Source organism: Piliocolobus tephrosceles, chromosome 3 (assembly GCF_002776525.5).
Source record: "Piliocolobus tephrosceles isolate RC106 chromosome 3, ASM277652v3, whole genome shotgun sequence".
Lineage (NCBI taxonomy): Eukaryota > Metazoa > Chordata > Mammalia > Primates > Cercopithecidae > Piliocolobus > Piliocolobus tephrosceles.
In genome coordinates, this window is record NC_045436.1 from 25,415,414 (window position 1) to 25,441,600 (window position 26,187).

General features: G+C 35.6%; 2 protein-coding genes and 1 pseudogene across 2 annotated transcripts in view; 2 read left to right on the plus strand and 1 right to left on the minus strand.

Annotated features, from left to right (window-relative positions):
- The window catches only part of ANP32C (acidic nuclear phosphoprotein 32 family member C), a 37,188-nt gene extending 31,073 nt beyond the window's left edge, over window positions 1–6,115 (plus strand). Inside the window, 3 exon segments of the mRNA XM_026446705.1 lie at window positions 5,298–5,596; window positions 5,599–5,900; window positions 5,903–6,115. Coding sequence (XP_026302490.1) covers window positions 5,298–5,596; window positions 5,599–5,900; window positions 5,903–6,115 — 814 coding nt within the window.
- MARCHF1 (membrane associated ring-CH-type finger 1) overlaps window positions 1–26,187 on the plus strand; it is an 827,429-nt gene that overhangs the window by 173,192 nt on the left and 628,050 nt on the right. The gene's annotated exons all lie outside the window — the stretch shown is intronic.
- The window catches only part of LOC111551986, a 52,024-nt pseudogene continuing 39,030 nt past the window's right edge, over window positions 13,194–26,187 (minus strand).

The window sequence follows — 26,187 nt, forward strand, 5'->3', positions numbered from 1 at the left end:
TTTATTTATTTATTTATTTATTTATTTATTTATTTATTTATTTATTTGTGACTGAGTTTCACCGTTGTTGCCCAGGCTGGAGTACAATGGCTTGATCTTGGCTCACTGCAACCTCCGCCTCCTGGGTTCAAGTGATTCTCCTGCCTCAGCCTCCCGAGTAGCTGGGATTACAGGCAGCCGCTATCATGCCTGGCTAAGTTTTGTATTTTTAGTAGAGACCAGGTTTTGCCATGTTGGCCAGGCTGGTCTCGAACTCCTGACCTCAAGTGACCCGCCCGCCTCAGCCTCGCAAAGTGCTGGGATTGCAAATGTGAGCCACAGCGCCTGGCCATTTTCATTTTCACTTTTTAACAAAGATAAGTGGGGGATGGGATGTCATGTTTCTTTTAGTCTTCAGAGGTAGAAATCTAATAGAGGTAGAAATCTAAGAACCAAATAGAATAGAATAGATTAATAGAGTGGGTCATTTACAGTTTCACATATTTTTCGAATGTAGTTTTTGTTTCATATTATTAAAGCTGAGCCTATTATTAATGGTCATTGTCAATGAAATTTGAGTTTAATTGTATACTGATCAGAAGATATTACTGTGAAGTATTTCATTCTGAAAAATTTTATCAAATTGTGTAGTTCAGTTAGATTTTCCTTTCTATGGCTACCTTACAGAGTATTTTTCACTATTTTTTATGGTTGTAGAGATATAGTGCTCTAGGTTAAATTAAATTCCAGAATAGTTAGAGAGATTTTTTTTTTTTTTTTTTTTTAAGTAGAGAACTGTGGCTCAACGTTGGCTAGTAAGAGCAAAGAAATAACAGAAATGTTTCAAATTTCTAGCAAGTATTTCAAAGAAAACAAAAATTATATCTTCATGCTATCACTAAATTGATAATTGGCAGATAGGATAGAACCTATGTTGATTACTCATTTAGAACAATTTTGATTATTTTCAATTAAATAGGAAACTTTAAAATCTTTCTTTTTCTTATGCAATCAGTTGAAGATGATGGACATACCTGTTTCCTGTCAGTTTATTCCCCAGCAAAACTGTTTATAGTAGCGAGTTTGCACTGGAGTTTCCAGAGTTCAAACCCAGGTTCCACAATATGACTCTGGGCAACTTATCCTACATAAGCCGTATTTTAGCTTTTCAAATACAAGTGTCAATAGTGCCTATACTTTTGTGTTTTAGAAACAGTAAATAATCAAGTAAAGTCCTTTGCACAGTTTGAGGACATATTGACTGCTCAGTAAACATAAGCAAGCTCTCATCATTACTTAGCGGTAGAATGTAATCATTATACGTAGATGGTTTTCTTTTCTGTCAATTACTAACAATGAAATTAATTCTTAGGTATCAATCTTTTATATAGGATTAAGAATAAAGTGTTTATATAGAATTAAAATAAGAATAGTAGATTTAAAGTCAATAAATCAAAGGAATGGATACAGTAAAACACTACATAAAAATTAAGACATTTTCTCAAAGAAAATATTCACTGCATTTGGATCATTTTAGTTTAAGAATAATTGAATACTATTTTATTTAACTGTTTATACTAAAAGAAATTAGGTTTCTTGATTGTACAGAGACATGAAAATGCTGAAATGGCAAGAGAATTTCATGTTGTAATTGTAAAATTAAATATTTAATGCTCCCATTTAAGTTTACAAGGCCTTGAAGAAATTACCTTCTGATGAAACTGAATAAGGCTGGAAGTGTCACTGCAGAGAAAATTCTCAGCACTTGGCTCTGAATTGTCTTTTGACACCTTCAGCATTACCTTTGACATTCTTTTCACAGCCTCAGCCATTACCAGCTTTCCTGATGCCTGTCATAGTATGCATTTTCAGGATTTCAGGGTTTCTGAATCAGACAAGCTTCCTGCATATTTCATTAGGCACAAAGTTTTTAACACAAAATGGTTAGCTGTAACTGGGTCATTGCTACTGAGCAAGGAATGACACATTTAATGTCATTTTTCACTGGCAAGATATGTTCTGTACTTACAGTAAAATGTGACTTACACAATGTAAAAAGCTCATATTATTTTCCCTTTGCCTGGCTGTCTCAAAGAGCAAGAGCTAAAGTCGTGATTTTTTTAAAAAATGGATTCTTTTGTGGAGGTACATGTCTAAAATTTAAAGGAAAACATTACTTATCCAAAGCAGTTTTTGCAAGCGAAAAACAGTTTTTTTTTTTTTATTTGACTGCTCTTATATGTCGATTTCTAATATTTGTTCTACTTTTAACCATGTTCAAAATGGTGAACTATCAGTTTGCTGTTTTTTAGTTTGATGAGATGATATTAAATCTGAGAATTTTTGACGTTTGATGAGACTTCATGCCACATACTTCAATTTAGCATCTATCAACCAACCATGCTTAGACACATAAACATAATCAAGCCTGTTTCTCATATATAGTAGGGAAAAAAGAAATCACATCCAAACAATTCTAATAGAGGGACTGGGTACTAGTAGAGTGATGCCCAGAACACTACAATGAAGTCACAATTTTAGAATTACAAAGTAAATCAGATGTGTAATTACATATTTTTATTCCTTATCATTGAAGTTAACTTTTCTGTAGATCTGTATTTAAACATGATAGTAGAACAAAACACACTTTACAATTGTAACCCAGTTACTTCCCATTTTTAGTTCAGTCTCAGCTTTTTTGTTTCTTTTCTTTTCTTCTTGAGGTTACTTCACAGTGATGCCTACTCTCAAGTGAGGGTGTTTTCCCTACACTCCAGATTGAAAGTCAGGCAAATCTCTACTATTTTCAAAGTCCTTCAGTGATGGATATATTATGTATCAACTTGGCTGGGTCATGGTACCCATATTTGGTCAAACATTATTCCGGATGTTTCTATGAAGTTGTATTTGTTTTGTTTTTTGGCCCAGGGTAGGGAGGTAAAATTAACATTGAAACAGTTGGACTTTGAGTAAAGCAGATTAACCTCCTTAACGTAGGTGGGCTTCATTCAATCAGTTCAGGACTGCAATCAAACAAAAGACTGTCTTCTATGGAATCAAACAAAAGACTATCTTCCATAGAATAAGAACGAACAAGACCAAGAGACAGCCTTTAGACTTGCACTGCAACTCTTTGCTGAGTCTGCAGGCTGCCAGGTAACCCCATTATATTTTGATTTACCAATCCTCCACACTAGAATGAGCCAAATTAGCAAAATAAGTTTCTCCCTTTCTCTGTCTTTCTCTCTCACACACACAGCCACACACCGCTCCCCATCCCTCTCTCTCCTTCTTTCTCTTTCCTGAATGTACAATAAAACTGCTCTATTATTATACATCCTTCCTTCCCTGTGGTTAATATAAGCTGTTTGTTTGAGTCTGCCAATGTTTAAAACGCGATTTTTACAATAAAGCTCTAAAAATCCCGTAAAACCCCAGTGGGTGTCTGATTCTAGGCTGAATCCAGGGCTTTCATTACTATTGTCTGTATCAAGGAGAGAGAGGGGGCGAACAACTCCAAAATCAGAAACTCAATTTACTCTCTTATTCTCTCTCCCCCCATACCCCGTGTGTGTGTGTGTGTGTGTGTATGTGTGTACATTTGTATGTGTTTCACCATTTTGGTTTAATGGTGGATGGATATAGGTCAAAAGGAACTAAGAGAATAAACATTACATTGACTACCTCAAAATATTGTTCCACTACAGTTACTATAATTTGATAAGTAAATTCATGTTTCCAGTATCTTGAAGGATGCTTTTATGTTTTATGAAATAGCATAAGCAAATAGTAGGAAATAATCCAGAACTATGACTACCATTGTGTGGATACATCAGAAAGAGCTAACAAATTATAAAGCAGCAAGGTGTAGTGGAAAAGCATGGACTTTAATCAAGTCAAATTTGACTTAAATCCTGGTTTGAGTACTAGCTATGCCTTGAACAGGTTTTTGAAACAGCCTAAGCTTTGATTTTCTAACATATATAATGGGGATAATAACAAAATCTGCCTGATGAGGGTTTTTTTGAAAATTAACATTTTACACATTCTAGTCTTTTAAAAATACAAATTATTTTATGCCACTCTTCTGCTTTAAGTGTTTTATTTCCTTACCAATATACTCCATTACCTCTTCCTGCCTCTGCAACCATATTTCACACCACTTTTGCCCCTTACACTCTAAGATACAGTCATATGGAACATTTTATAGTTCATAATATCTACTGCATTCTCTCACTTTTGGGTTTTGGTGTAGATTATGTCCTCTGACTGGAACTCTCCCTCCACCATCTCCTTAGCTTAGACAATGCCTGTTCATCCTTCAAATTATCCAAATGTAACGACGTTTTCTTGGGCAGGCTTTCCTGATCCCCAAATCAAGGTCAAGTCCCTAAGCTCTTGGCTCCCATACTGAAACTTCTTCTTATGTAATTCTCATAAACAATAGCATAATTTTTTGCATGTTTTTCTTCCCTATAAATTGCAAATTCCAGCAGAGCTGCTATATTTTCATTTCTTCCTGAGTGTTTTCCCACAAATTCTATAGCCTGTGAAAAGATTGTTTTAGGGAAATATTATTTTTTAATATAGCATATTTAGTCAGCGTAGGATATGTGACTAGTACCTACTGAAAACCATCTCGTGATCCTTGTGTAAGAACTAATTAACACTAGACATATTATTTTCCTTGCTCACTAAAAATATAAATGTCTCAGAAAGTAGAAAATTATTCCTCTCTAAACGAACATACATGCCATTCAAATTTTATTCCCCTACCATTTGCCATATCTAAACCTAGTTGATACTTTGGTTTTAGTTATAATCTGATAGAATAGATACAACCAAGATCACATTGTGAGTCAGAAGTGGAAAATTCATAATTCATTATGATACCAATAAAAGATAGATTTAGCTTTTTACAGGATTTTTTTTTTTTTTTTTTTGGCATTTTATTCTTTCATTTGAGGGGAACTCTCACCAAATATGTCTTTCATGGTTCACTGTGTTATTTACTATCTGTGATGCATATTCTCAGGTTACTTTAAACCTAATCTATAGATTCAAAGATATCCTGTGTCAGGTCTCTAAAAGTAAAAAGAAAAATGGGTACTTGTGAAGGCTGATTCACAGTTAGTAGTGTAGAGGGGAGTGCCTTGTGTATTCACAAATTATCAACCAGAGAATCAGATAAGATTTCCTTTAGTCACACACACCTACCTTCTTACTAGGAAGATCTACATACCTGAAAATTTGTTCTGCTTGACCCAAGTTACTTATCAATCCTTTTATTATAATATTTGTAAATATTGGGGCTCGAGAACCGAGCGGAGCTGGTTGAGCCTTCAAAGCCCTAAAACGTGTGACCATGGGTTCGGGGTTTATGGATTGAATTCCGCCGGCGCAGGAGCCTCTGCAGAGAGAGAGCGGGAGACATTGGAGATGGGCAGAAGGATTCATTTAGAGCTGCGCAACAGGGCGTCCTCTGATGTGAAATAACTTGTCCTGGACAGCAGTCGGTCGAATGAAGGCAAACTTGAAGTCCTCACAGATGACTTTGAAGAACTGGAATTCTTAAGTACAATCAACGTAGGCCTCACCTCAATCTCAAACTTACCAAAGTTAAACTTAAGAAGCTTGAACTAAGAGTCTCAGGCCTGCAAGTATTGGCAGAAAAGTGTCCAAACCTCACGTATCTAAATTTAAGTGGCAACAAAATTAAAGACCTCAGCACAACAGAGCCACTGAAAAAGTTAGAAAACGTCAAGAGCTTAGACCTTTTCAATTGCGAGGTAACCAGCCTGAACGATTACCGAGGAAACGTGTTCAAGCTCCTCCCACAACTCACATATCTCGACGGCTATGACCGGGACGACAAGGAGGCCCCTGACTCGGATGCTGAGGGCTACGTGGAAGGCCTGGATGTGAGGAGGAGGAGGAGGAGGATGAGGAGACGTATGATGAAGATGCTCAGGTAGTGGAAGATGAGGAGGACAAGGATGAGGAGGAGGAAGGTGAAGAGGAGGACGTGAGTGGAGAGGAGGAGGAGGATGAAGAAGGTTATAACGATGGAGAGATAGATGACGAGGAAGATGAAGAAGAATTTGGTGAAGAAGAAGGGGGTCAAAAGCAAAAATGAGAACCTGAAGATGAGGGAGAAGATGATGACTAAGTAGAATAACCTATTTTGAAAAATTCCTATTGTGATTTGCCTGTTTTTACCCATATCCCCTGCCCCCATCCAATCCTGTGCTCTGAAACTTATTTTTTTCTGATTCTAACGTTGTTGTGGGAACAAGAGGGGAAAAGTGTACTGGGGGTTGCGAGGGGAGGGACGGTAGGAGGGGGTGGACTAAAATGCTATTTTTACTGCCAAAAAAACACAATATTTGTAAATATTAACTGGGATACTAGCTTTATAGAATGATTTCTATTAATTATTCTCTCTCTCTCTCTTTTTTTTTTTTTTTTTGCACATTCTCTTAAGTATAGTCCTTTTAGTTCAAGGAAAAGACACTACAATCCACTTATTAATGCTTGCTACTATGTTCAAGTAAAATAAGCTCCATGATTAAAAGAAAGGGGGGAAAGAAAATATTCACAACAAAAATGTTGCTAAAAATTTAAAACAAATTACAGTAAATGCATTGTTAAAGCGAATTCTATTTTTAAAATTTATTACTAAGGAAATAATTTGTTGCTAAAGGAAATTTTTGGAAAAATAATAATGCACTTTATACTTGATTTTATATATTAAACTGATGTATAAGCTTCAAATATCTCAGAACTTTATTTTAATAGCATGTTGCAAATTATTTAAATCATGCAAAATCATATCTGGGGACATTATGAATATAGTTACTTTGGCAAAACAGTTTGAAAAATATATATTGTACCTTAGAGACTGTGAATCTATAATTTTTTTATTTAAAAACTGAGTAAAAATGCATTGAGACAAATAACTATCATTGTACCTTGAAAGATACAACCAGCGATAATTCGGATAACCGAAATGAAACTAATAGTAACATAATTAAAAACTAATAAAGAGCAGTGATTAAATGCTGTCATCAATAATACCTTTATCAGTCAAGGCATTCATGAATATAATGATTGCTGAAAAACTCAGCATTTCAAGTATATTTATGTTGAATTTTTAGCATTAATTGTGGTCTTTGTTTTTAGCATAGATTTGGAGACCTCAATAAATTATAGTAATAAAGTAGTTATTAGTATCACTTTTTTGGTCCTAATAAATGGTCTTTATACATGGTCTCTTATCTAATACCATGTATAAAAATAAAAGCATATAGAATTTCAGTAAAGACAAAAAATGATTTATAATTTTAGATTAATTCAAAACCCAGTAAGAGTAAACTCTAAGGTGTCCAACAAACTAGGGACCATATATGAAGTGTCAATGGCTTACCTTTGTAGAACTTTATTGCTGGTCTGTATAATCTTCCTGGTCTGTTTTAGTTAGAAATTCCCTTATTTTATAGATCATGAAAGTGAGATTATCAGGGTTTCAATTCTAGATCCCAAGCACAATCCAGGGAGTCATAGAGCTAGAATGAGGGCACAGATAGTAATCCAGGGTGCCTTCTTTTTTTTATTTATTTTATTTTATTATTATTATTTTTTATTATTGTACTTTATGTTCTAGGGTACATGTGCACAACGTACAGGTCCCTTCTAATGCACAACATGAGAATAACTTTCTGTTTTCATTTGTCTGAGAAATTGTTGGGATAAAAATATTCTAGAGAACTTGAGGTATATATCTTACTTAGTTTGATTATATTTTACCCAATAGCTTTGTTTAAAATATTTATAATATCCTAATATCACACTTCCCATTAACGTAAAAAATAAATTTTCTCTTTTTAATCCTTTTTACTAGTACCATAGAATTCTGAGATCTCACATGTAAAATTGCATTTGGAAAAATATTCTCTTTTTGTTTATTTGGTAAACATATGAATGCTGGTTACAAGAAAAAAAAAATTCTAGGTCTTGTAGAGGGAATACAAAGATTTGGTAAAGAATAAATCAGGTCCCCAAAGAACTTAGAGCTAATGAGTGACTATCAAATAAAAATAAAAGACATGGATGATGCTGGAAACCATCATTCTCAGCAGACCAAAACAAGGACAGAAAACCAAACACATCACATGTTCTCACTCATAAGTAGGAGTTGAAAAATGAGAACACATGGACACAGGGAGGGGAACATCACACACTTGGGCCTGTCGGGGGATAGGGGACTAGGGGAAGCTTAGCATTAGGAGAAATACCTAATGTAGATGACGGGTTGATGGGTGCAGCAAACCTCCATGACACATGTATACCTATGTAACAAACCTGCACTTTCTGTACATGTACCCCAGAACTTAAAGTCTAATAAAAATAATAATAATTTTACTTTTCATACTAAGTGAAGTTTTCAGGTGTCTATAATGGTGTGTTAGAAATTAGCATAGCACAATTTATTTTAGAATTCCTGAAATATTAAATTTTTGAATGTCATTATTTGATATCAAATAGTTAAAACCATGCTTTTCTCGCTTTTGAAAATCCATTAAATGCATCATAGAACTTGACCTTAACATTTTGATATTAGTCAGTGCTATCCTGCTAAATTTTATTGTAAAATGACAGCATACAATTAAGAGATGCAGGCTGTGAGTGTGAAAAGTTAATTAACTGCAAGATTTTGACAGACACCAGGTAATTAAACACTGAAATGAAAATAGTTTTTGAAAAAAATTAGTTATGTTTTATTTTATATTACGATGGTAAGACATGTGAAATGGGATGTTTTCCATTAGCTGGATTTGTTCGTCCATCATGATCATTCTCACATTATGCTCCCAGTGAAGTCATCATGCCTTTCCCACCTGCAGTGCCCTTAATCTGTTTCTTAAAGTAATTTTAGAAATTAGAATACTGCTGTGGCATTAAAGTTTAATACTTTGTTGGCACTATAGGCAGAAAAAGCTAAAAGAAAAATATCCACACAATTAAAATTAAAATTATGTTTCTTACCTTTCTCTCTTTTCACAGAAAAAGAAATGGAGCTTGTGTGTAATGTAGTCATGAGGACAAAATTTTAATTTATGATTCACTATAATGCAGTGGGAGTGTTATACCTTATTGTGTCTCTACCTCAGTTTCCTGACATTTTTATGTGGTGATGATTCTGGTCGACATACCCACTTTTGAGAGAGATAGCTCATTTTTGCTAATCTTGAACCATAGTCATCAAGACCTTTAAAATGAGTTTTAGACTAGAATGTGCTAAAAGCCCTAGAACATTAAAGCCGCTTACTAATAACTTCTAACCACAGAAATGAAACTTCTTAGAGTAAGTTAACAAAAGTCAGTTGCTTCTTATGGAGACAGCTTCTTTACTATAAGAGTCTTTGGAAATTATCTGACAAACCAAATTGGACTATTGGTCTGAAATTTATAGATCTTTGCAGCATTCTAGTTGACAGATGCAGGGTGATTTTGGACAGCATTTGCTCATTTACCCATTCATTTTTAAATGTTTCTTATGTCATAATAATTATTCTAGCACTGAAGATGAAATAATGAGCAGACTAGGAAACTGCCCTCATAGAACATCCACTGGATTGTCAATGCCCAGGCAGCCAGCAGCCACATTGACACATGAAGTGTATTCCACTTACTCAATTGAACAAATCCAAGTGAAGGAGTCACTGTTACTGAAGGTCCTCATTATTCCAGAAGAAGCTCTTTCATGTTCTGTGTCATGAAGCCAATACACAATACCAAAAGTGAGAGTTAAGCAGTGCAGGCTTTAGTCCAATGGCCTCGGAACTGGAGAAGTGGGAGCATAGCTTGCAAATCAACGTCATGACTCCTGGGAACTGGGAATTTACAGATATAGGGTATCCTTAATGAAGGTGTGGGGCATTAAGAACAAGCAGAAGAATAGTCATGCTTTTTCTTGGAAAGGGACAGAGATTTGCCTGAAATCAAGGCCAGTCCTCTTTTTTGTCCTTTTTTGACGTCTTCCAAAAAAGGTGATTAACAGTGATTGTCAAGTGTCATGGCACCAGTGGGAGTGTCATTTAGTGTGAAAATTAGATAACAATGAAGCTAGAGTCCTTCAGAGGTCAAATAAGCTGCCTAAGAGCTAGCCTCTGACCACAGACATCCTGTCTCCTAAAAATAAGCAGAGTTAGAGCTGAGTAAGAATTTAGCTGTGTCACACAAGTGTAGGTATTTGGCAACAAGAGCCAGGTAGGGATACAGATATGTCACACAGGCACTGCAGTGGGTAACAGTATCCTCCCTCTAACTAGTCTCAGAAACTCAAATTGTGCCTAGAACTTTTCATAAGGAATGTTCTTCCAGAAAGTGCCTAGCAGAAGACAAAGGTCATTGGCATAGCAGCTACAAGTTCTAAGTATAGTGTTCTGGGTAATTTCTTAAGGGGAAGAGGACTTTCTGGCATGCCTAACTTAAATGTACCGCTAAAAATTTTATAAATGTTTCATACTTTCAAATTTTATGATTTATTGTTTTATTATCTTGTTTAGGGTGAAGGAATCCAGCAGAAGTAGCCCCAGGTGCTTCAGGAGTGACTGAAGTGTTTTTAATTCCTTCTTGTAATTTCTAGTATTATAACTTGTAACTTTCCACTTGAAACATTTGGACAAGTGGAACACACTTTATTCTACACTGTCCAAAAAGTCGCAGTTAATACTTGTTGAATGATGGAAACAAGAAGGTCAGAGACAGCTAACTTTTTACTTTGCTGGTATTGGCTACCTGAATGATTGACTCTCTAATGAGGGCTCATGATGGAAGACTTTGCATCGTAATATTTACTTTGAAGCTGAACATAATTAATTATTCAGTTTGTGGCTTTAAAAGCTAAATTCTCCTAAACTTATATAAGTAAACAGTAAATCCTAAGGTAAAAGTAAAGCAAGGATGTATGAATTTAAAAGAATATTGTTTTAAAATATAGTCCACAAATTCCTGGTTACAGACATTATGAACTTTTAGAGTAAAATATGAATAAATATAATCATATACTTAGCAATTTACAAATTAAGATAATCTTTATAGAAATTCTGTTCTGTTTTTAGTAATGACTATGCTCTTACTTGTTAGGAATGTACTGCAATGTCAGTTTTCTCCCTAATATTTACTTTAGAGGTATAATTGTTCTTGAGATTTTTCTTGTCATTGGTTTATGTAGGCTTATCAAATTTTTAGTTGTCATATTTTACCATTGGTTGTGTTCTATTACTAGTTTCTCCAAATAAACTAATTACCTAAAGGCAATTCCTAAGTCATAATTACAATGATAAGAATAGAATCACAATGTTACAACACATATGATATAGTAAATATTTATCATGAATAGAATTTGAGTAAAAATATAGGATGTGAATATGTATCTGTCAGCAAGTGTTATTGTAGAGATTTGCCGGGCGCGGTGGCTCAAGCCTGTAATCCCAGCACTTTGGGAGGCCGAGACGGGCAGATCACGAGGTCAGGAAATCGAGACCATCCTGGCTAACAGGGTGAAACACCGTCTCTACTAAAAAATACAAAAAAATAGCCGGGCGCGGTGGCGGGCGCCTGTAGTCCCAGCTACTCGGGAGGCTGAGGCAGGAGAATGGCGTAAACCTGGGAGGTTGGAGCTTGCAGTGAACTGAGATCGGGCCACTGCACTCCAGCTTGGGCGGCAGACCGAGACTCTGTATCAAAAAAAAAAAAAAAATAAGAAGAAAGAAAGAAATCCATTTAAAAATGGGGCAAATAAGAAATGTGATTCTCAGAAAACTAGACTATATTGGATTCCAACAATCCATTTGCCTCAAGTTTTTAACATATTACTTATAAAACTTCCAAATTGTGATTTTTCAGAATAAGTGCAAAAATTACATTTCCCTGTACAAACTTGATTAACTCTATAATTGTTTGTGGAGAAGGCACACAACTTTAGAGTCATCATTCAAAATTGCATTTCTCAAAGCAAAAAGAAGAATAAATAATACTATTTCCAAAAATTTTGTAGAAATAATTGCAGATATAATTACAAATATTATACCCAGAGAGAAAACAAAATGAGTTATTAGCAACATTTCTTTGTTAAATAACAATGCATGATGACACACTAAATTAATGACATATTCTGTAAAAGTAATTACTTTCTAATATGTATTCTAACAGATACTTTATTTTATAGCTGTATTAATTAATGTGCAGAGTATGAATTTGCTCTTTGCATTTGTGCAAACACAGCATGAGGGACGTATGCAATGGTGATTCAACTTCAGCTGTATGAAGATTAAGAAAGAACAAATTTACTTTAATTAAAAGGACTTTGCATTGACTTTCAATCCATAGTCTGAGTATTGTTTACATTGCATATTGAAGAAAATGGTGAAAATTATGATTATGATCCAATCACTATCAGACAATGCCATTCTTTTCAGTATGCAAAGAGATTTACACAGTTCTGTTTATCTATCGTGAGGTCAGCTGACCATTGAGGGAATGACAATTTCCTGAGTGTTTGAAATGAAACAAACAAACAACAGTAACAACAAAGAAACAACAATAAAAACAATTGCTTCTTGATACTAAAAACACAAAAAGGAGTACCATGATTTCAAGGGACGTGCCCAAGTGGCTAGCTCGGTAATGTGTCCTCTGCCCTAAAAAGTCTGAAACTATTGCTTCAAGGCTGAAGGAGAAAAACTTCCTATCACGCAAATATAATAGGATTTCCTATGAAGATTAAACTCAACAGTCAAAAGTTGGACATTCTCGGATACTCTTTCTAAAAATTTTTCCTTTGAGAGAGTATTCTTTTAAGACCATTGTAAATAACTAAAATTTATTGGTGTCACTTATGGCAGAAGAAACTTCCTACACCCGATGCACATGGCCCAATTGTTAAACAGAACATTTTGAAGGTGAACACATGCCATAATCTAGGTTTTTTACCTGCTTTTTAAGATGGCCAATTCTTCTGCCCCCGACCCAAAGACATGTGAGCAACTGCTAATGAAAAGCTGGAAACAGCCACTTGGGCTATAGCATGTTCAACTCCACTCTTAGGTGACGATTCCAATTACATTTGAGACTTAACTTCTTTCAATTTTTTTCTAAGGAAAGTTCCTGAGTCCAGTATTTACAATATTACAGCACTAGCAGATCTGTGTCTACAACTCATCTTTTTCTGCTGTATCCTCTTTGCTACTGGGGGAGGGCCTGCACTTCCATAGAGTTTGCTGATAATTGGCTGAAGAATTTCTTCCAGTTCCTTCTTCTTAGCTTTGAAGCCTTCAATATCAGCAGCTTGATGGCTTTCCAGCCATTCAGTCTTTTCTTCTACAGCTTTTTCCATGGTCTCCTTATCTTCAGAGGAAAGTTTACCTCCCAGCTTTTCTTTCTCTTCAATCTGATTCTTTAAAGAATAGGCATAGCTTTCCAACTCATTTCTAGTATCAATGCACTCCTTAAACTTTGTGTCTTCCTCAGCAAACTTCTCAGCATCATTAACCATCCTTTTGATTTCTTCAGGTGTCAGGCAATTCTGGTCATTGGTAATTGTGATCTTATTTTTGTTCCCTGTACCCTTGTCTTCAGCTGTGACTCAAAGAATACCATTCACATCTATCTCAAAGGTGACTTCAATCTGTGGGACCCCACAAGGAGCTGGAAGAATTCCAGTCAGATCAAATATACACAGAAGATGATTGTCTTTTATCAGTGGTCATTAACCTTCATAGACCTTGATTGTAATGGTGGATTATCAGAAGCTGTAGAAAAGATCTGAGACTTCTTGGTAGACACCACTGTGTTCCTTGGAATAGTAGATTGGAACAGATCCATGTTTAGCTCTTCAAATTTGGCTGGAGTCAGGGTCTCAGAAAAGTCTTCTCCTTCACAGAAGGAGTCAATTTCAATTCTTGCTTGATGTTGAGAAGACAGGGCGTGTCCGGCTTTTTCTACCTCTCTCTGGAGTTTCTGCACAGCTCTGTTGTCTTTCCTGACATCTTTGCCAGTCTTCTTTGTGTACAGCTTGATGAAGTGTTCCATGACACACTGGTCAAAGTCTTCTCCACCCAGATGAGTATCTCCATTAGTGGCCACGACTTTGAAAACACTATTATCAATGGTGAGAAGAGACACATTGAAGGTTCCGCCACCCAGGTGGAACACCAGGATGCCTTCTCCCCCTCCATCTTATCCAGGCCATAAGCAATAGCAGCTGCCATAGGCTCATTGATGATCCTCATAACATTTAGCTCAGCAATAGTTCCAATATCTTTAGTTGCTTGGCGTTGGGCATCATTGAAATAGGCTGGTATGGTAACAACTGCATGGGTGACCTTCTTTCTCAAATAAGCCTCAGCGGTTCATTTCATTTTAGTGAGAACCATGGCAGAAATTTCTTCAGGAGCAAATGTCTTTGTTTGCCCACCGCCAATATCAACTCGAATGTATGGTTTAGTTTTCTTTTCAACTACCTTGAATGGCAAGAGCTTGATGTCCTGCTGCACAGACAAGTCGTTCCACGTGCGGCCGATGAGCCGCTTGGCCTCAAAGACCCTGTTCTTGGGGTTGGAGGTGAGCTGGTTCTTGGCGGCATCGCCGATCAGATGCTCCCCTTCAAGAGTGAAGGCCACATAGGACGGCGTGTTGCAGTTGCTCTGATTGTTGGCGATGATCTCCAGGCACAAAGGCAGGAGTAGGTGGTCCCCAGATCGACGCAGACCAACGTGCCCACGTCCTCCTTCTTGTTCTTCTCCTCAAACGTGCCACACCAAGCAGCAGCAGCAACGTGGCCACCAGGGAGAGCTTCGTCTTGCCAACCAGTAAGGCAGCAGCAGGCAGGGCGTTGCAGGCAGTGCAGCCACGGGCCGCAGCACAGGAGTGCAGTGTGGTTACCCACCTCTCACATTTGTGAAACACCCCAATCGGTCTTCTGTCTGTGCTATCTTGGCCAGGGTTGAGAAAGTATTTTTGTATATGTACTTGATCGTATGTAAAATCCACAACCAAATGTTGCAAAAGCAGAGAGAAATAATTTCCTGGGACTGTAGGCAGTCAAAAGTCAGATTTGGATTCTCTATGTTGCCCTCAGCTTTTGAGTTTTAACTGTGCCCTGCTTACTGACTTGGCATTTGAAGGAGTGCTAGAAATGGCCCTTAATGGAAAATTATAAGAAAACACTCAGAATTTCCAAGCCCATGTTCAATCTGAGTATTCCGAAGGGCTTCACAGTGTTAGAAATAATTGCAATTTACAATAATTTATAGGTTTACTAGATTTTCTAAACTGAGATTTAAAGAATCAAAAAAGATGGGGAAAATAACATACAAAACAAGCTACCTGCCATCAAGGCTGAATAGACCTATGTTGGTGAAAATAGTTATAAATAATATAATTCTTATCATTGCATGAAACAATTGTGACTAGTCACTTTTAAAGGCTATACTTTATTTTTATTACTAAAAACATTGTATTGATTTCTCTTCATTTATCTACAACTGGGATCCGTGTTGTCAAGTGCTCAAGCTCATCCTAAGCAGCAGCAAATATTGCAGGTGCAGGTGGTCCTTGCCAAGCTTCCATTGGTTGAGCCAATGAGGAGACAACACACCCGAATGATGTAGCTGTTTATTACTCACAGCACAGCAGACAGCATGAGCTTCAAGTTCACGTCAAATCCCCATCCCCCGGGGTCCTATGGGGGCGATGTGGAGGAAGCCTGGGTAGACACTATACACATGGTGAGTCTGTGCCACAACTGAGGAGTCTTGGAAATCCCGACTTATAAGGGGACTTCAAGCAAACCTGCTCATCCTCCACTTTCGAGAGAGACATTAATCATATTTTATTGGTCAGGAAACCAATCTACCCTCTGATCCAGAGGGAGACACTTTCTCTATCACCCTGAAACATCTCCAGGAGAGGAGGGAGACCTAGTTTTATGACCCTGGTGCATAAGCAAATCTGCTCCCTGCCCCCACAGCAGCTTTGTAGATTTCCATGAACAAAGCTGTCAATGTTTTTTTCTTAGAGGATGGGCAGAAATACCAAATCCTTGGAGACTATCTCCCCAACACACAAGTGTACCCAGTGCCCATAAATGGCGTTGGGGGTTGAGCAAGATCAGACGATTATGTGCATTTCATGCAAAAAAAAAAAAAAAAAAAAAATGATTGCTTCAGCCATAGTTGAAGGCAATTGATACCATCTCAAGTCATATTGTTTTTAATAATAATAATAATAATACTTACAAATAATTGATTCACAAACATGGAAACTACTTTTGACAACTTAGACATCCTTGCTCTAGCCTAGTTTTGGATACATTCCTCTCTAGTTTTGGGATTTAGTCACACACCTTCAAGGCCCTGTCTACAGGTAGCGTACTTGAGAATAGCCCTTACATAATAAAGAACCTGGTAATATTTAGCTAATTAAATGGTAGGAGATAAGAATAAGAACCCTTCAGGCATCTTTAATTTAGCTCAGAGCTTAAAGAGTTCTCAAATAGCACAGCATTGCCCTGAGGCATTTATTCATGTGAGCTTCTGTCACTAAGAAAGTAAAGAAAGACAGATCTGAGCAAATCTGAGTTTTTAACTGGGAGTGGAAGAGCTTTTCCTCTTCACCTCAGATCATACTGTTTCTGCTTTTAAGAATGGAACAGTAGGGTCAGATAACACAAAAGGCACCCTTCCAAATAGAAGCCAAAAAGATTGCACTGGCTCATAGAGGGCATCGCTGCTTGAATAAAAGTCAGTAGTAGGAAGTTAGAAGTGAGCAGTGTATTGGTTCTCAATTTTTTACAAAATAGAATCACATAGAGTGTGGCTAAATGATATCAATTATTTGAGGATGACAGGTTTTTAAAAAGCAGAGCCATACACCAAAGTAATGATTAATTGAGGCAATTTTTCTACCTTCAAGAAGATCCTGAATTTAACACATTATTCACATTGGTGACTATGGGGCTTCAGAATTACTGCATTTTCAAAGATTATTAAAACCAGAAATTGGCTAGGCACAGTGGCTTACGCCTGCAATCCCAGCACTTTGGGAGGCTGAGGCTGGCAGATCACCTGAGGTCAGGAGTTGGAGACCAGCCTGGCCAAAATGGCAAAACCCCATCTCTATGAAAAACACAAAAATTAGCTGGTTGTGGTGGTGGCAGGTGCCTGTAGTCTCAGCTACTCTGAACGCTGAGGCAGGAAAATCACTTGAACCTGGAGGCAGCGGTTGCAGTGAGTCAAGATCACACCACTGCACTCCAGCCTGGGAAACAAGAGCAAGACTCCCTCTCAAAACAAAACAAACCAGAAATTGGCATTTGTCTTATTAAACCCTCAGTAAAATAATAGACTCTTGCAAAGAGCTTTAAATATTGGCTTGAAATTGTGTGTGTGTGTGTGTGTGTGTGTGTGTGTGTGTGTGTGTGTGTGTGACTAGTTTTAATATCTTCTACAATTTAGAAGGAATTAGTGTTTATTTTTTTCTGAAAGTAAGTAATTTATTTTGTATAGATCATATAGGTATCTTCTTATCTCAATGGGGGAAAAAAGTCTTTCTTTTAAACTCTCCAGAGTTTGCAGCAAATATTTTAGTTAATAGCTCTTCCTTTAGATCAACTGAGCCTCAGATGTCATGAAAACAAACATGAAGTTTAATCATAGAAATATATTGCTCTTCAACAATCTTTATGTCTGTAAGTACTTAATGTTGTCTGGCAGTATATATTATTCTATAATAAAATCTGTTTTGCTAGTGTATAGTAACATATCAGATAAAACTTATTGGACGTGTGCAGAACCCAAGATTGGTTAAGTGTGGAAAGAAATTTTCCTAATGAAGTTATTGGAAATAGTGGTGGCAATATTGTTGTCTTTTAAATAAAAGCTAAATTCAATCAAATATAACCATTCACTCAGATGCCTTATGTGTGCTATAATGTTTATCTGAAAATGTTAGTATTAGAGTCTTAACTAAAACTAATGTAGTATGCTAACACAACATACAGCAAATACAGAAATAACCATCAGAGTTGAGGTTTACTGGTATTTTTGCCCATTCCCAACACCCATCCTGGGCATCAAAATGTAATTCTTCATGAGTTCTGTAAGGAAAATAAAATGGATTTGTCTAGAATGACCTACTTTATATCGTTAATGCACATTTTTAAAATTTTGTTTTGCTTTTTAAATCCTTATATCTCATTAAAATTGTGATTAAATATAAACAATATGAAATTTACCATCTTAATAATTTTTCATAGTTCAGTGACATTAAGTACATTCACTTAATTGTGCCACTGTCACTACCAGCCATCCAAAGAACTCTTTTCATTTTGCTGTACCAATATTTTTAGACAACATACTCTATGTAGGTGCGGGTATTAGGATCTATTTATAATTACTAAGAATCTTGGAATTACATTTAGGCATTATGGCTAGCTGAGACTACACGGACAGGTCTGATGAGGCTTGGGCCTTTCCTGTGTATCTCAAATGGTCAGGTCAACATCGGGAGTTGATCATTACTTTAGGGGTCATACCACCAAGGGATTTCATGTTTGATTATGTTATTGTTTAAGTGTATCATTCTGTATGAGTCTTTATCAACTAACTTCTATGGAGGTTTGTTTTCTATCAATAGGCTAGGCAAACTTCTTGCTACTATTTAACTGGTGTAACCCTTTCTATTTCAGGCACAATCCGTGTCCATCTGGGCAGAGTGTATCCTTTTGTGTTTAGTGTGTGAAACAATGGACATGTAATTCTTTTGGTAGAATTACTTTCTCTTCAATGTGGAAGCTAAAAGTGAATAACTATTCACCAAATAGGTGATATGGAAAGGTTGAAAAGAGGTATGTGGCAAAAGCATATAGATAATATTTGAGGGAGATACTGTTTTGTCAGTTTATTTCAAATCAAACATTGTAAATTTGTACCTATAATCAATGGGGCGAGTGAAGGGATAGAAACTGTAAATGGAAAACTGAAGACTTATATAGGGAAAAAGTTGTAAAATCTCATATTGCAGTGTTGAGCAAACCAGCTTTACACTTTATGAGTTTCTGCCACTGTTGTATTGAGAATACCTATATCTGAACCTCAGGGTTTTTAAAAATTTTCTTATGATTTCCCATTATTGCCTCCCTCCCACCAAGGAATTATAGATTTCATACAAGACTTTGAAGATTCTACTCCAAGAGGCTGGCATGTTCTAAAGGGAAACCTCTTCCTGGAGCACTTTCATTCTTCTTATCTCTTTCCTCTGCTTCCTCCTTCAGTGGACTAAGGGCCAGTAGTTTTCTTTCCTACCTCTTCCTAAGTGGTACTTTCCTATGATGATTTTTTTTCTTTTCATCTCTCCTAGACTTGATTAAATGTCCCTGTTATATGCTGCCATAAAATCCTGACCTTTTTGTCTCATGAATTCCATTGCACTTTATTTGAATCAGGGTTATGGTTGGCTTCTTCCTCTGCTGTATTTTACATTCCATGATGGTGGTTTCCTGCTTATCTTGTCAATGCTGCATCACCCAGCACTATGCGTGGTATCTGGCATCAGCCTGGAATAATTTTGGCTCCAAAAGTTAAAAATATACATTTAAACAAAGCAATAAAACTTCCGGAAGAAAACGTAGGATATTTATTTATAACCACAGAGTGAGAAGGCTTTTCTGGCATTCAAGATTAAGAAAATTGAAAGAAAAGATTGATGCTTTTGACCACATAAAAATTGGAAGCTTTTATATAGCAAGAGATCTCACAAAGTCAAAAGGTAAATGACAAAATGGGGAAAAGGTTTTCTACTCATCACAAACAAAATATTATAAAGAAATAGACCAAATACTCAGTGGATCAAAAGTAAAGATTTGAACAGATAATTCTCAAATACCACTTTTTATGCATTACCTTGGGAAAGTTAAAAGATCAATTATACATTCATTTGGCAACAATCAGTGTGACTGTGTAGAGTGAATTGAATTGGATTGGGTAGGTGGGAATAGAGACTTGAGGTGAGTTTTTAATGTACATTGCTTTTTAACATTTTACTTTTTGAATCCTGAAGTCATATAACCTGTTAAAATTTAGTGATCAAACAATTGGAGAATGGAAAAAGTTAACAGCTGTAAAAATATAAAATATGAGGCAAGTATAAGAACTAGAACTTTTTAGTATTAGGCTGAGGGAAGTTAAGGCTAAATTGGTAATAGTCTTTAAGTTTAAATGCTTCACCTTAAAAATAAGGGATTCACACTTTGATCTCTTGGTCACTTCAAATTCTGAGACTCTATCATTTGACATAAATGGTTTTTTAAAAATAAGAAGTCTTATGTCTAGATATTTTCTATCTCCATTAAGAATAGCACAAAAATGTGAACTTAAATTTTCAGAGGAAAAATACGAGGTTGGAAAACTATAAAGAATATCAAATTACTAATTTCTAATAACAGGAGTCTTCACTTGCATATATTGAGCATCACTATGTAGCTGACTTTGGGAGCTTCTTCTTTGTTTAATTTAGAATTATTTATTTAATTTAAAATATACAATTGTAAAATATGTGTAACAGTATTTTAACTGTTTTTTCTTGCACATACATCAGATGCTTTTATAAATGTACATGTAAACACTAAAAATGTGTATATATTATATGTTATCGATACATGTATAGAAGGAAGGAAGGAAGGAAGGAAGGAAGGAAGGAAGGAAGGAAGGAAGGAAGGAAGGAGAGATGATATTCTTTGAAAAAAATGAACTTCTATTTCTCTGCAAGTTGCTTTTTTCACTTACTAATATGCCTTGCTTTCTCTGATACCTATCTACCTAACTTAGAAAACACATTCTGTACAATTCTTGCTTTTTAACCTTAACAAGGTCAGTTTTATTTTTGAAAATATTTTATAGAAATATTTAAAAGTTGCTATGTATTTATTAGTCAAGTTTAGTGATTATATTTTTAAATATTTTCTAAATTATTCTATCTTTATTCACTGTATTGATCTGTGGCAGGCTCCCATTACACTATGTGGTCTAGAGAAGTGCATGGAGATCTAGAGGGAGCCAGATTATGTCTACATATTAATGTCTTTATCAAAAACCTATTAGTGTTCCATAGCTATTAATTGTTTGTCAATGTAATGTTTATCTGTGTCTTTCATTCATTAGTTTATGTTAGTGAATTTCAGAGAAAATGAAGAGAAAAAAATATTTTTTACCTGAAGTTCTAATTGTACAGCATGAATTGTCTATTATAGGTTGTATGCATGATTAAGTCCCAAAAGAAAAAGCTGACACTGGCAAATGATTTAATTTTGTCTACATTCAGAGAATTTATAATGTGATACTAAAAATAGAATTTCAAGCAACTGTGGCATAGTCCTTAGCTAAAATACATTAACTTGAAACCAAATTTAAAAATAACAGTAGTTCATGGACTGTGTTGCCACAATATAAAAAGAAGATCATAAATCTAAGGAAGAATTATTTATAGAAAATCTTTGAGCTAGGGCTATATTGTCATGTTCTAAGCAGCACTTAACACATCTATTTGATGGTACTAAAAATATAATCACCTTCCCGAAGAAGCATCATAATTTAGCACTGTTCATTATAGAAAAGTTATCAAAAAACTGTCATGGAAATAAATAACTTGGAATGGTACTATTTTGGGGGGTTTTATTTTGTAAGATTTTAGAATTTTATTAGAATGCCTCTTCTGTGTCTTCAAATTGGAGTCCTTTCTTTGTCTATTCCCTAGCATGAAATTAGTTATACTTCTTGAACATAGTTAATATAACTTGTTATGCCTTAGTGTGTGCTAAAAATTAGATATACATTGGGTACATAGTGTGCTTGTGTGTGTATATATATGTGTGGTGTCTTGTGTATATGTATACACATATATGTGATACACATGTTATATATGAGATACAAAAAGATATACAAGACCATGAAAGTCTTAAAAAGAAAAATTTTATCTAATTTGGGAGCTAAAATTGAAGGGAGAGTAGGAGTTAATTAGTCAAAGGAGGTCAATGTATTTAGGCAGAGGACGTATTCACACAAATGTTTTGTGGAGGGTGAAGCTTGGTGGGTGTGAGGAGCTAAAGAAGGCTTAGGTGGCTAAAGTGGGAGAGGCAATGGGGACCCCACACTGTGCGAGCTTGCAAGACAGACTAAGATTTTGTTTTTGTCCTATGAGCAGTGGGACTCCAGTAAAATAGGATTTTAAATAAGGAAATGAGATGATGAGACTTTTACTTTGAGAAGATTTCTCTGGTTGCAGAATTGAAAACAAGTTTTAGGAAGGTAAATGTTGTGTAGAATGGATATTAAGTAGCTTAGTGAGAAGGCTGTTGCATGATTCAGGTGAGAGATGGCAGGTTGGACTAGAGCAATGGAGATAAAGATGGCAAGTGGATGTAGCAGTTCTGATGACATTTTCTCCTTAAACACCAAATTCTACATTGGTCTAAATTGTATTACTTATTACTTACTAAATCTTACAAAATGGTAAGAGTTAGAGTGCCTTGCAAGAGATTATTAACATAAATGTCTCTGAGGATTAGGGTGAATTTTGGATGCCCAGACTCATATTCAGCTGTCTTGACATAAATAAAACATTGTCTGCTTAAAGATGATATATCACTGTCTCCTCTGCTGCGTAATCCCTCCCTTTATAAAAAATAAAGGAGCACCATGCCAGTTCTCATATTTTAATAAAACTTAAGCCCTGAAATATTTTATCGTTACCAAGCTCCATATAATTTTCAGTCAATGCAACTCTGAAATAAATTTTAAAGTTATTAGATGAATATTAAATGGACAGCTAGAATACTATTAGGTAGCAATTTTATATAATTGACCTTCTTGAAAGGTTAGTTGCACTAATCTTCCATCTTAGGCAAGAGTATTTTACAAACACTTACGCAAAAGTTCAAGTGACATAAAATTCTTTAAATTCAGCACATGCTGAATTTATCTAATAACTCTATATTTATTATATCCAGTAAAATTACCAGCACAGAAGCTATAATTCAATATAAATTCCTGCATTAAAAAATGTATAACTCTGTGCCTAATCATGAATTTTTTTCACAATTAAACATTGGGAAAATTTTGTCTTTTTAATTCAGTGCTTTTACTACTAAAGGATATGACTTTTATTAAAGTCCTGTAATTTCAATCAAGAAACAGTTAATCAGCATTTGCAAAGTACAAAGATAAGTCACTGCTAGAGAGTCAGTGGTGAATGAACCCAAATGTCCAACATCAGAAGTTTTACCATCTAGTATGGAGTTAGTTTTTTCCTAGTATATCCTTGCCATAAACATTTAGCCAGTATTCAAATTCTCCCTCTGGAAATTATTAAAATATTCTTAGACTGAGCAAAACTTTCTTCTCAGTATTTTTCCTGACTTGTTTAGTATTACTATAGGTTATAGGTCATCTAATTGTTTTTATGCAAATCAATATTTTCTTTTTTTAAAAAAGAGACTTTGCCAGATGGAGAGTAATTAACTACAAATGAGAAGACATATTAATAGTATCTTATAAAAAGGATATTTGTCATATTAGCCTATAAGAAAGGATGAATGTGCAAAGTTTTCTCATTAAAGTACCCTTTCCAGCCTCTATAAGTATGTGTGTGTGTATTTTAAATCCAAGTAATTAATTTTTTGAAGTGACGTTTATTACATCAACTGACATTAATTAGGAAAATGGTATTTTCAGTGGTTTCTGTAGCACTTTGGGAACATATTGTGTTTCTGAAACTATTCAATATTATTGTATTAGTGTATTATTTACTAATCCATATAAACTCACTACTATTTTCCTTTGTTTCTTCAAGTATTACATACTTTGTCATAAGAATATGGCTGTAAGAAATTCCAAATGAAATCACAATACCGAGCTAGTGACAAATGGTGTCTATTATTTTTCAATAATTTTAGCTTAATGAGAGTTTACTATGTGCAGAATCCCGTACTGGTGTAGAGAGGAAATCACAGCCTCTCCTTTGCATAGTTCCATTAAAAAGGTGGAAAAAAATAATCTCCCTCTATCTCATTACCAGCTCCTTCTGCTCCCTGGGATTATGCCCCTGGCAAACTCAGTGCTCATTGATAAACCACTTATAGAATCAGAAGACTCCCAGCAACAGTGTCAGGAGGAGAACATAATCTCATCCCACAGCCACACTGCCCGCCAACACAGGGAGGGTCTGCGCGCCACATGGTGTTCTCTATAAACTGCAGCCCTGGACTTTTTCTCTAGGTGGTATCATTTCATCTCGGGGTTGTGGTGGTTCTAGGGGAAGAAAGATCAGCAGCTGTGATGCCAGGTTTTTCAACTCATGGGAGAAAGGCTTCTCCTTTTTTTGATAATTTTCATTTTCCCTAGGCCTTTGTATGATTATCTTCTTATATTTTTATTTTTAACCTCAAGCCATATTTTTAATTTAATTACTATAGTAAAATATACAGCATTTTTGAAATAAGTCAAAATTTTATTATTATTAGATGTTAAGCTCCATTTTAACAGAGAAAACGTGAACCCATCCAAATATAGCATGGTAATTGACACTGTAGTGATATTTAAGTATTTATATACCAATAGTACCATCAGTACTCGGTGATGTAATCTAGGAGCTTGGACTTCTTAGGTCTGATGGAAAGTACAGACCCAATTATAATTGTTTCTCTGTTACCTGATTAACTAAAATTGTTAAGGGAGGTGAAGAAACCTCACTTACATTATATCCAACTTGCACTCTTTCCTGCAACCAGACTGACTTTTCCATGTTCCTCCAAAGAGCCCAGATCTTTACTGGACGCATAATTTTGCTCCTGTGCTTTCTCCTTGTGTTTATCTATCCCTGAGTCAGGCCTCTGTTTAAGAGTCACCTCTCTCCAGAGACTTTTCTGTCTCTTCTGGCTGTACAAGGTTGAGCAGGCGGGGAGTTAGGCATCTCCAAACTAAAGTTACTTGGTACAAAGACTTTATCCCGTTCCTAACATGACAATACACAGTCATTGACACCATTAGGTCCAAAGCTACAGGCAAGATGATGTAACTTTATTATATTGAAGTTATTTGAATTTAGATATATGTACGGTTTTTTTGAATTAGGAATGTGATTGGGTTCAAGGATGCATTTTCAGAAAACTGAGGTCTTATGTGTAAAATGAGACCATCACTGCACGTCAGTACTCTGTTATAGATCAATAAAAGAGCACATTTCAGTGACATTCTGTGTAGGACAGATTGTTATACCTAAGGTTCATGATGATGGAATTACTGTCTCTCTCAGACCAAAGCAGATGCAGTGCTTCTTGTGATCTGACAGATGCAGAAGTACACTTTTAGCTACATTCTTTCTCTGTCTCTGTCTCTGTCTTTCTTTATCTCTTTCTCTCTCTGTGTGTTTCGCTCTCTTTCACACACACACTGAGATTGAGAGAGAGAGATGAGAGAGAGAAACCTGCATGCATGTTTGCATGACATTTTACCTGAAATTATGAAAGTTGTAACCCTTAGGTTTCCCTGGGTTGGGGACCATCCATTTTTCTTCTTAAGTATGTCACTTACTACTAACAATATTAAAGCTTGCTTTTGTTTAACTCATATCCGGTAAGTCTGCATTCTCCATTAACAAACCTACCTTGTTAGATGAAAAAGAACTTGTCCTTAGTTTTACCTTAAAAGCAGAAAAAAAAAAATCTATATTGAGTCTCTGAAAGAGTAGATGACATTGACTTCATTCCACAATGATCTCCTTTGTCATTTACAAGCCGTGCAGTTCTCCGTGCATGGTAATTGCACCAGCTGAGAAATCAAAGAACCTTGATTTTATGTTCAGTTCTGTCCCTTATTTATTGTGTGATTTTGGTAAATTACTTCTTTAAATCTTGGTCTTATTATTTAAAAAAGAATTTCTCTTTTGGCCATAGGAAAGTTACTTGTATAAAATAGTGCATGTGAGATTATTCATTGATCAAATCACTTGATAAGGATTTATGAGTCGTTTCTATGTGCCAGTATCGTTCCAGATGCTAGAGGTACAGCACAAAAGAACACAAATGTCCTACTCCCTTCTAGCTTCACTGCAGTACACTTGAAACTATTAAGGGCTATATTAAGGAAAATATCA